At 42.7% G+C, this 11,957-nt stretch overlaps 1 protein-coding gene across 1 annotated transcript; it reads right to left on the reverse strand.

The window, feature by feature from the left end:
• Positions 1-88: 88 nt before the first annotated feature.
• Positions 89-11,266, reverse strand: ankrd53 (ankyrin repeat domain 53). The gene is made up of 6 exons (XM_087171261.1): positions 11,211-11,266; positions 3,682-3,775; positions 2,310-2,509; positions 1,849-2,013; positions 1,604-1,724; positions 89-1,455 (listed from the first exon to the last, which is right to left on the reverse strand). The coding sequence occupies exons 1-6, from the start codon at positions 11,264-11,266 to the stop codon at positions 889-891; spliced, it is 1,203 nt and encodes a 400-aa protein (XP_087027387.1). The 3' UTR covers positions 89-888.
• Between the last annotated feature and the right edge of the window lie 691 nt (positions 11,267-11,957).

The raw sequence follows: 11,957 nt of genomic DNA on the forward strand, positions 1-11,957 counted from the left end.
GGTTGATGTTCAAAGAAATAAAATTAGAGGTACTGATCCATCATTTCCAATCAAACCACGTCAATTCACTCACTCTGTGTTAAGTTTTATTTGCAGTACAATGGATTTTCCTCTCCACTCTGTCAAGAATCTGTGTGTGTGCGTGTGCATGTGCCAGACTGTCTAGGTGAATGGCATTATGTTATTCTAGTCCCATGTGGCCAAGTCACAGTGGGTGCACCAGGTTGAGGCAAGTGTGCACTTTGACCCCCACTGAGGTGTGAAGTGCTTCATGAAGTAAAGGGATATGACAAAACCACGAGACACACACACACACCACACCCACCTTTACTTGACAGGCCACAGCTTGCAGTTACACACACATGCTGTTGACAAGCCCTCACCTGGATCCCAAGTCAGTTCCCTGGAGGGGATCAGTGAAAGTGCAGAGGTACATCTGTGACAGGTGACCCAGTTCACTGAGGTTTTCTCACCTTTCGCTCACCCCTCTGTTCACCCTGCTTTTGGAGCTGCAGTGTATGGGGTGTGTGACATTCTTCATTTTGTCAATTTAAGATGAAGTTAAGGGGTGATTGGGTATTTTATGAGGATAGGTCTGTTTTTATGCCTGTTAGTTTAGACGAGGACAGTCATCTTTATGATACATGATGTTTTCCTAAAAGGAAATCCTCCAATTGTAAAACTTGTATGTTAATTTCTACATTATTTGATACAAAATCTGTGAAGACATGTTAAATCTAAAATTTTGTTTAGGTCCTTTCCACCTGAAACTAAACTATGTAAAAATATATGAAATATTTTAATACCAGATGAGGTGATAATGATGTTTTAATTTACAACAGTGAACCAATTTAAAGTCTGGTTGAAACTCCTCCAGTTCACAGAGGCTCAGTAGTGTCCAGGCTCCAGTACCTCAGCCAGGTGCATGGCCACCTCCGTCCAGGGGGAGGTGCTCCGCCCCTGGGGGCATCCTCGCTGCTGGACCTCCACAATGTTCTGTGGCTCAAAGTGCCGAGGGGAGACAATCCTGGAAGGGAAGGCTCTGGGGAACAACACCCTCTCCAGGACGTCCAGAGGCAGGTCAGGGGTGGCACGAGGCATGTTGTCCCACTTGGTGCTGTAGTGTGGCTGCCTGCTCCTGCTGTCCCTCCACACTGTGACGCTGTCTCGGAGGTCAGGCACCGCAGGGGGTCTCTCTGGCTGGAGGCCCATGTAGATGGTCCAGGGCCTGGAGGCTGAGGCCCTCGGCTTGGAGGAGGTGATTGCCTGATCTTCCTGGGGAGCTCTCGGCTGGTGCTTACTCAGGCCTTTGGTGTGTTTCAGATTAGAGCGGTCCTGATCTGATGAGAGGCACTCGGTGTGGTACTGGCTCACCAAGATCTTGGGGGAGAAATCCCTTAGGTGAGGAAGACCTTTCTTGTTCGCCCACTCTGCCATCTTCTCATCTATAAGTGTCTGAAATCATACATGAGGAAAGTGTGTTTACACATACAGTAGAATATATGCTGCAAATGTCATCGCTGCAAATGTCATCACAGCATAACAAGAGAACTGAAAATACTGCGTTATATTGAACTGACTGAACTTTCCACAACACACTAACCCTTCTTTTGAGATTATTCAGTTTGACCATATCCACAAGATCAGTGTATAAAGCTTGAACTAGCTTCCTCCCCTCCATTTCTTTCTTCTTTTCTGCCTTCCACATGCAGTTTTTCAGATACCTACACACACACACACAAAGAAAGTATGTCTGTTAAAAAATAAAAACATTTTAACTGAAACAGAAACATTTGAATTGAATTAGTTTTTTGTGTGAATCGTTCCTTTAGCTTGTTAGCTTGTTACCTTGCTACCTTTCTGCGGCACCAGATCCGGGCGAAATCCAGAGGTGTGTGCCCCATGATGTCCTGGGCCAACACATCTGCACTGGCTTGCACGAGGATCTCTGTGCAGTCCAGGAAGCCTTCAGAGGCGGCCAGGTGCAGCGCCGTCTGCCCTGAGTCTGTGGTGCTGGTAACAATGATAAAAAAAAAAAAAACACAACACAAGTATCATCATATTTATGTGTATTCATCACCATCACTGTTGCCATCATATTCATCATCATCATTACAGTCATTATCTCTTGCAACATCTACAAACTTTCACTAGCATCTCATTTTAATCATCATTTCACTTGTATTGAATAATGTAAATTATTTAATCTTTCTATTCTCAGCTTCCCATTTTAAAAGCTTTAGTTTGGATATTTGAGATGCATTTTACTAAGGTGACAGCTGAGGAACATTTCAAAATAAAGCTCCTACACATTAATCTCAGCTCCGTTCTCCAGCAGGTATCTGAGGCAGGCGCAGGTGTTGGGTGAGCTTCGGGAAGACATGACCATGTGAATAGGCCGGCGACCCTGAGGATCCCTGCTGTTGATCCCCCCCAACGTGGACTCCACCAGGAGCTGAATATAATCAAGCTGGCCGTAAAGGCAGGCCATGTGGAGCTCTGACAGACCCTGGAGGATGAAACACACAGAGAAGCACAAAGTGTACTCTCAATATTTTTTACTGCTATAATCTAGCCCACTTCTACAACCTGAACCTACATGACCTGAGTTCATACTGAGTCAAACTGCCCTTGAGCAAAGGTGTGAATGAGAGGGCGGTAATGCCCAAAAGGCCTTTTTCACATCAAACATTTTTGAAACGTCATAGCAGGAAAAGCACAGGTATAAATAACATTAACGGTGACTGCATTTCATTTAGGGTTTACAAGGCTCTGCAGTTGTGTATGCTCTCTGCCTTGCATGGCTAATCATTAATGTCATTACTTACAGCTGTGCCATTTCCTCCAGCCAATCAGCTCCACCTGGTGATTTAAACACACCTGCTGAGGGTGTGCTAATCAATGAGTTTGAGCTGCTGTGGTGTTTGAAAAAAAGACGTGGAAGGTAAGAAAATAAATTTTGTCATTTTTAAAAAGGTACAGGCAATTGAATTGATTACTTCCATTTTGTGGGAATGTCTGCTTTTACTGTGAATTGTTTAATTAATGGGAATTGTTGATAGGCCAAACACTTATCTGAGAGCAAATTGAATTGACTGATTACAAGCAGCCCCAGTCCATTTTGACATTTGACAGTAGGCAAAGCATGATTGTAAATAGTATAAATAATGATGCCTGACGCTTTGGGTTTGACTTACTACACAGCCGTCATCAATGTCAACAACTAACACCTGTGCATTTTAAAGTATGACAAAGTCAAAATGTGTGCTGTGATAAAGGCCTGTTGCATTTCTGTGTTTGTCACATTTTCAGTCAGACTATAAGGTTGCAAGGTAATTTAAAAAAAAAAAAAAAAAAGTGTTATATTTATGCTTTGTACTCAATTAAATGGTTGTCCCATCTCTTAACTCCTCTCTGCTCTTTATGACACAGGAGTGGGCACAACGCACACCACTGTGCAAAACACAACAGGACAACAAGCTCTACTACACAGCCAGAGTCATAAAGAACTATCCACTAAAATGGTAAGTGGTAAATTCGTCATTGGAACAACTTACCTGCCATGTAGTAACTATATGAAGTTAAGTGATACATGTAAATAAACTATTCATGGCACTATTTTTTGAAAGTATCCTCACCTTAGTTTTAGTGTCTAAAACTTTTTTATCACCATGAACCTACCTGTCTGTCCACCCGGAAGTCCACCTTCCTCGGGCTCCCTCCATCCACAGCAGGGAACATGAGCAGGTCAGCCTGAGCTCTGTGGGGCTCTGTCCTGCGAGATATAACCAGGTCGAAAAGCTTGTAAACATTAGGGCATTAAAAACCACAAGAGAGGCGACGGTCTACTTTTAGTCCTTTTTTTAAAAAGGATTATTTAGTCTATCGCCAAGTTAGTCGCATTTTTTGTGGGTGGTGACGAACACAGCCATGTCACGTTCACAATGACCCATAGAATAACAAACTAAAGCGCTAAAAGCAGCTAGCTTGACTTTCGTACAAACGTAAAGATTCAGGCGATAAGCACAGAAAATAAATTTAAAAAATCACCTATTAGCTTAAACTATTATTAAGGTTATTTACCAGTTTTTACATCTCCCACGTCTCCGTTTTCCGGGTTTGTTGACGGGTTCCATGGTTGCTATGGAAACGTGATTCTTGTGAGTCAGTGGCGGAAGATTACTTGACTTAAAGTACAACAGTATTGACAGGTAACTGTCGGCTACTGAAAGTATCTAACTATATGTATTTGTTTGGTCAACTCTGGTCAGATAAAGTTGATTTGAAGATACAAGATTTATGATTTTGATAAATTACAAGTTTTCTTTGGTTTTATTATTTTTTTTTGCCATATTTTTTATTTTTTACTGTGTCCAACTAAACTAAATCAAACAAGAAAATGAACAAGAAATTGGAAAAGAGAAAACAACAATACAGTAGAACACGTCCCATAGTGTTTATTTGGTGTTCACTTTGTTTTCTTTTAATGTAACTGAAAAAAGATTGAATTAAGTGTTGTGATTGATTTAAAAGAAATTAACTTCCTCTTTTTCCCATATTTTTGCTGAAGGTAACGGAGGAAGAATATGTGCTGCAGATATTCCAGTCAGAAAAACAGATGGCAGAACCTCAGAAAATGCAGGGACAGCTATCTGATATAAGAATATTTATTTTTTATTCAGCACTCACACCAAACATGTTTCATAGATGCAGCCTTCATCGGCATGTAATTGCCAGTTCTTCTTCCATCTGAACTGACAATAAAAGCATACAGCATATTCAGTAACACATGTTTATGTCTGAGTCAGTGTAATAGCTTGTGACAGATACAGGCAGAGGAGTGGCTGCAGGCATGACAGAAATGGATACCTCCACCCTTGTACGCAGTCCACAGCTCTCTCTCACATCTCTGGTGTGGCTGTATTGATGGTGCATTAGGATTGGCTGCTCACACTTGGCCCGAGTAAAGCAGATCAATCGTACCAGCGCTGTGGAAGCCTCAGAGGACCCGTTTGTTCCAATGCACCCCGGACGTGCTGGCGATATGAAGTGGAACAGTAATATTCTCTATATCTCTGAGGGGTTGATGGGCTCATCGAGGATCAGGCTTCTCTGGTCACAGTTATTGACCACTTGACCCCTGATTGAACAAAGTGTGACGGACTGCAGTTCAGAGGGCACATATGCACATGTCAGAAATACTGCAGTATGAGTTCCCAGAGCTGGAATCTTTTGAAAATTTGAGATTTCAGATTCAGGGGATTATAAATCAGAGGAATCTATTTTTTTCTTTATAGGATTAACAATACTTGGTAGTTATCTTTTCTTGTTGCTGAAAAGATGACAAGTTTGCAACTCATACTCATCATTAAACAAAAAGGTTGGGAATTATTGTTTTTATTAATTTGTGACTGTCCCTTTTATTCTGTGATTCTCTGTCAGGTGATCAGGGTCCAGTGAAAGGTCAAGGGCGGGTCACAGACCCCTGGTTCTCTGCACCAAGTTTGAACCCCCCCCAGAGCCTTTGCTGTTATCACAACATGGCCATGCAGCTACGTCAGTGACACATAAGTGTGTGTGCAGAAAGAGGAGTGAGTACTAGTGACTTGTGTGTGTGCGTATTTGCACATTAAAGTGTATACGGTGTTTGAGTGTATAAGGGTTAATAATAAGAGAACAGCATGCCCCTGCCATGGCCTCAGTGGCTTCCTTTGACCTCTGTCACATGTCATGGAGGTTGTACGGAGCCTTCGGTGTAGAGCTCTTTCATGTTTGATTTTTCAGCACAAGTCCCTGGACACGACCCTCAACACAACCTCTATCTTCTGACTGTGTGTGCGCGTGTGTATGTGATTGCTCATGTACTGTCAAATGTAGTCTGTATGTGAGTGTGTACTCCTTAAAAGCTCTAAAATCTTAAAAGCTTTCTGTTGTGTGACGGTCTTAGATTATAGTAACTGTTTATGTGAGGGTTTTGACTCAAAGATGTGCACTCTAAATTTCTTTTTCCTTCTCTCAAATACTTATTGCATTCAAAAACGTGTGTATGTGTTACAGCACATCCAGTTGGTGCAGGGCAGATTAGCAACAGGCCGATCAGAACCGTGTAAACCTGCTTAGAGCGGGGATGAAAATGAGATCATGTCCCAGCGTCCTCCCAGCAGGCTCTCCCATTGGTCAATTACATCATCCAATCGCACCCCATCTGTTTTCAATTGGTGGTGCAATACTAGCTTCTGCTTCGCTAGTTGCACCTGACCAATTAGCTGTCAGGTTGCAGAGAGGGAAAGAAATGCATTCAGTCTTGTACTTAGTTACTGTGTTGCATTTAAAAAAAGTATTATCAAGTGTTTTCTAACTTTTTCTGTTATCTGATCTGTCGTATGATCTGACACCATTAAGTGTTATTATTATTATTATTATTATTATTACTACTTTTGGTTGGAAGAAGTGCTATCAACATATATAGACTTTAGTGTAAAATGAAGATAGCCTGTTTGTCATACTTCTTAAAGATTAATGTTTTGGCAGTTCAGTTACCTTTTTTTTTTTTGTGAAGCTGAACGCTATGGGAGAACTCTTGTTATCACTGAATAAGAGTTTCAAGAAGAGAGAAAAGTATAAACAGTGAGGCAGAAAAGAGGTAAGAAGGAATAAAGTGAGGGAGAGAAGAAGATAAGTAGAAACCAGAGCGAACACACAGCCTGGATGTGCCTTCATATTTGATGAGCCACCTTACAAGGACCCTGTGCCCCTGGGGCTTCTGAACTCAGCTTGTGTAAGTGCGCTGATGCCCTCGCTTTCCTTCCTTTCTCTGCTCTTATGCTCCTTTCCCTTCTTTCTTCCTCTGGTCCTCTTCCCTCTTTTGCTTCCCCACTTCGCTGCCTTTTACGCCATCCCTTAGCTCCTCCTTCTATCTCTTTTCCTTTTTTCCCTCCTCTCTCTCTCTCTCTCTCCGTGCCTCATGCTCAGCCAGGCGGCAGCGCGCTAATGCACCATGGCACATTCTGCAGCTCCGAGTCACAATGCGACCAGGCTTTGCGCAGTGACCGCACGGCGACCTCCCTCAGCAGTGCTGCACACAGGCGCTGTGCTGTAGCAGGGCCTGTTTAGGGCGAGGATGGAGGTGATGGGTGGGTGGGGAAGAGGGGTGTGGCAAAGGAGAGGAGAGGTTCTGCCACTGACGGGTATAATCAGATCAAATGACATTGAGGTAAATTAATTGTGAGTAGAAAAAGGCTGAAGGAGCCTGAGATCCCTTTCCAGTTGACATTTTTGTGCCACATGTGAATTATCAAAGTGTCAAACCAGAGGAGGCGTGAGCTCATGTGTGCAGTTGTGGCTTGTAGAGCATGCAACATAATGAATGCTTCTGTGACCAGATTTATCTCCCAGTCATGTATGGGACTTCTTATACGGCAAGAATCAAATATTTTGCACCTGTTGACAACAGCTGAGCCTTTGCCTAACGCTCACCCTTGGACAGTTAGATTCTTTCAGCCATCACTAAAGGTGTTACTCCACACAGAAGAAGAGTGGTTATCCTGACTGTTTCTATCGCTGCTGCAGGGGTTGTATATCCTTTTTTTACCTCTACTTTCCTTTTCCTATGTCGGCCTCTGCTTCTTCATCCCTGAGGTCCCAGCAGACACCCTGCCTTCACACCTTCCCATGATCCCGAGCTTTTTTCCATATCCCTCAGACACGTTCTCCTCACTCCTCACAGCTCAGCAGAAATGACCAGAGGGAAGGAGAGGGAGATAAAAGGACTGAGATAGTGAGAAAAGGAGAGGGGAGGCCGTAAAGGTCAATTTTACGAAGGTGGAAAGGAAAGCAAGTGAGATAGGAAAGGAAACGTGCATCGTTTGCCTCTGCGTGGGAGGAGATGGTAAAGCTCAAACTAACTCATGGCAGCCCTGTCCCATTTAATTTATTTGTAAGTCGTGATTATTGTCAAACCTGAGGGGAATACTGTCCATCTGTTGGTTATCACCTCTCCCATGCCGGCCTGCCATAGGCTGCTCTGCTGATAACATCAAGCTCCACTCTGCTATAATTCATCCACTAATCTTCAACAGTTGTTGGAATATAACAGATGCTTTGGATAAATGTGGTGCAGTTACTCTGATTACAAGTGAAAGCTAGTTTAGTGCAAGTTACATGATTAGCAGTGATGAACATCCTGGGGAAAAAAAGGACACTATTAACTTGACTGAGAACATGATATCCTCCTAATCTGAGGGATTCTTTATATCATTTCTAAACCAGAGAACTCGCTTTGGAGAAGCTTCCATCAAGAATCTGAACAATCTGAATTGTAGAGAAATGGAAAAAATTAAAGAATCTTCCAGCACAGCACGAGTCTATAATACGGACACTTCAGGAATCCTGAGTTCAGCCAGAATCCACAGAAAATATTTTGTGGTGCTTGCAATATCAACATGTGTAAACAACAAGTTGCTGTTTACACATGCTGCTGCTTTAGCACTGCACTCCTATCACATTGCTGCTTTTTCTTTAATTGTCCATGATGAGAATGGCAGAGTCTTTCATTCTATGGATTCATCTTCCGAGGTTCTTGCATTACTCACAATGCAACTTGAAGGCTGACAGTTCAGCCCATAAACTGTATACAACAAGTCAGGGATTTAGATGTCATGCTAATAGCAGCTAATGTAGCGTGGAGCAGCTACAGAAGTCTGTTAAGTTCTGTCTTTCTAATTCCACGCCCCCCCCACATTTTTTTTCCATTTTCAAACTTGATGCACTTTCCAGCAACTTCTTTCACATGAACAGTGGTACTCTCCAAGTGAAATTGTTTGACTTCTACTTTACTTCTATATCAGAAACATATAAACAACCTTTTTTCTTTTTTAACTCTTGCTGAAAATAACTCGAGCTTTGGTAAGAATGAATATTTCCGTCTTTTTCCCACACAAACCTCCTAGACTTTGCCGTGACCTCAGAGTTTACTGGTTCAGCCGCTGTGTGAACTCACACTCTGGTTGAGTGTAAAGCTGCAAAGATCAACTGCTCGGCGACACCATTAACGAGGTCAAATTTACATGTTCTTTCTACCCGGTGCCTTTCTGACAGGAGATTACACTTTAACAGCAGCAGTGATCATTGCTTTGCACAGTTAACTTGCACATGAACATAAAGCTTTGAAAGATGAACTGAAACGCAACCACTGGGACGCACGCTACAGTCAGTGTGTCCTGTGTGTGCCAGCGCTGCCTGTGCGTGCAATCACGTATGTGTTGTATATGCGTTGCATGTGTGTGTGATTGCTTTCTCTTACACGAATGTGCGTTGCCACTGACACTGTGACCCTTTCTAATATGGCAGTTTCTCCTCTTCTATCCAGGTCACAGAGCATTGGCTCATCCTGGTTCATCAGCAGGGCAGCGCTCCACAAAACCCATTGTTCTCGTGACACGAATCCAGATTATATTCATAAAACGTAGTGTTGGTAGAGATGACATGACGTAGAAATGCAAATGCCGCTGGGACAGTGATACAACAACAGCTTTGGGACAGTCAGCCACTTTCTAATGTGTACACACTCTGCCATGATACGACAGGAAGTGAAAGGCACACACACACACACGCACGCACACACTCTCTCTGAGGCCTACACAGTGTAAATGGTGCTTTTTGCCTGAGGTTTTTTATCTGTTCAATTAAAGTGCTTGTATTTTGCTCATTTCATGAAGCCGGGAAGCTGGAATTAGGCCAAAATAAACACAATGAGGGGAGAGGAGGGTGGAGGGAGATCTGCCTTTCAGACAGATAGATGGATAGAAAGCTGATCTGATGACCTAATCCTAAAAAAACCTACAATGCTCTGACAGTGACTTTGGCCTCCAGAGACATATAGTGCAGTGCAACAGCCACAATCACCTAATTACCCCCTTAAATAATTCAGCAGTGTGGCAGCCACAGGCAGAAACTTTGAAATCCATTTGGACCGACACGACTAAAAGGATGTAGCCTCATACCCTGTGTACGACATGTTGATCACTGTATTATTGATGCTGGATATAGAGAGTGTTTTATCAAGCTCAACTGAAAGTGGAATAGACCTAACCCCAAAGATTTAAACTTTGTGATGCACATATAAATCAGAACAAATGACATGTATAATTAATTAATATCTATTGTTTGAACTCTGAGGAGCGCTGTAACTTGGATACATGCATATATTTTATTACAGTATTACTTTGTAAATTCCATTTGAAATATCAGCTCATTTAAATGTCATTAATAAAAAGTAGAGTGTCATACATACACACACATACATATATATATAATAAATAATAAGATAATGTCAAAAATGCTTGCTGACAGCAAGCATTTTTGACATTATTGGGTTGATTTGGAAAAGAACTCATAAGTTCAAGAGGTTGGAGAGGAATTTCCCTTTCAGCAGATGTAAAAATCACCCGTGTGGAGGGGGAAATGCTGTTAGGGTCAAGCAGCAAAGCAACATGGATGCAAAGTTCAAACAAAGTTCATCCACTGAAAAAGAAAACTCTTTCAGAATAGGGCTTAGCATGAGTTCACGAGTTTTACATAGATATTTAGTTCATTTCTGTTATGAGACTGGCTCAGCTTAAATATACTCTAAGCTGCAGCAACTGATGAAACCTGAGGGAAACATCTGGCTCTTTAGCTGCTAAATGTTTCACCATGTTCACAAGCTCTCCGCTGACTGTGTGTGCTGTTTAGTGCCGGCCAGTCAGTGTACAGTTGGTTCGTCTGAGCTTTTTCTTTGTTGTAAACAGATGCTCGCTGCATCTGGAAACAAAGTTAATGAGAGCAATAACAACAAAGCAAAACAGTAAAGTTGCACACCAGAAAACCAAAACAATGAGCTGAAAGGCTTCTTAAAGTTTGGGGAACCCGGTTTATTATCAGTGGGTGTATTACTATGAGTGACATTATCCGGTCATCTGACTCGCTGTCTGTATGAAAATATTGATTAGAGCAGCTTAAAGTAAAATGACTGACTCTGATATGAAAAAGACTTCTACCTTTTTCTGACACTGTAATAAGAGCCAGTTTCATATGTTACTTCCACCCTCATACATACTATAGGTCTGCGAGTGTGTCTGTCAGTTTCGTGTGTGTGTGATCCTCACCTCCCCTGGCATCCCCCGCAGTGCCAACACTGAGGTCTGCCACCCTTCCCGTCCACTTCCTCTTACCGGGGGTCATGACGTCGGCTGGGCGCAGAGAAGTGGATTTTGATGCCGTCTGGCATGTTTGGGCTCTCTGCATTTTCAGCCAAGTCTGCATGGAGACACCTACTGTGCTGGGTGTATTAATCTCTTACAACTCCATGTATGTGTGAGTCTTTGTATCCGTGACATTTTTTAACACATGGACACAGCTGCATGTGTTTCCCTGTTGTCACTCTTGTATATACATTGACATCAGTGGCAACATGTGGTGTCAGGCCATATGGCTCTGATAATCTGTCATATGTGTGTGTGTATTATATCATATGTGCGCCCTTATCTGAGCTTATTTAGTCTCATTTGTAAATGTTTGGATGCGATACATGTGCGCCTTCATGCGTTCACGTCTGTCTTCACTGAGTGTTCGAGTGTGTAGCCCTTTCTTCATGTGTTTTGTTTCTGTTCAATCACCCTCGGGGAGGAAGACATGACCCATAAACTAGGCCGTGAGCATGCTCAGTGTTGCCTCTCGTAGTCGGTGTGAGGGTGTCTCCAGATGCTTGACCTGGGGTCGCCTGCGCAATTGTGACCAAAGTGTGAAAAGAAGTCTGGGCATGAGAAATCATGAGTTAAATCACACCCTGGACCACAGTCTGGCTCCTCTGGTTCGCAGGTGTCCTCTCACCTCAGATAATGCTAATGTGCAGAGAAGAGAGCAGATTTGAGAGGATCCTGAGAGGCTGTTTCAAAGCAAAGGACAAAGAGAGGGCATTG

This window comes from Seriola lalandi, unplaced genomic scaffold (genome assembly GCF_002814215.2).
Source record: "Seriola lalandi dorsalis isolate HSWRI2012SDOR001 ecotype SW California unplaced genomic scaffold, Sedor1 jcf7180002054983, whole genome shotgun sequence".
Lineage (NCBI taxonomy): Eukaryota > Metazoa > Chordata > Actinopteri > Carangiformes > Carangidae > Seriola > Seriola lalandi.

Coding starts and splice junctions, on each gene's coding strand:
- ankrd53 (XM_087171261.1), bottom strand. CDS start 11,266: ATGCCAGACGGCATCAAAATCCACTTCTCTGCGCCCAGCCGACGTCAT. Junction 2,014..2,309: donor AACGGAGCTGAGATTAATGT/GTAGGAGCTTTA, acceptor CATTGTTACCAG/CACCACAGACTCAGGGCAGA. Junction 1,456..1,603: donor TGAATAATCTCAAAAGAAGG/GTTAGTGTGTTG, acceptor GTATGATTTCAG/ACACTTATAGATGAGAAGAT.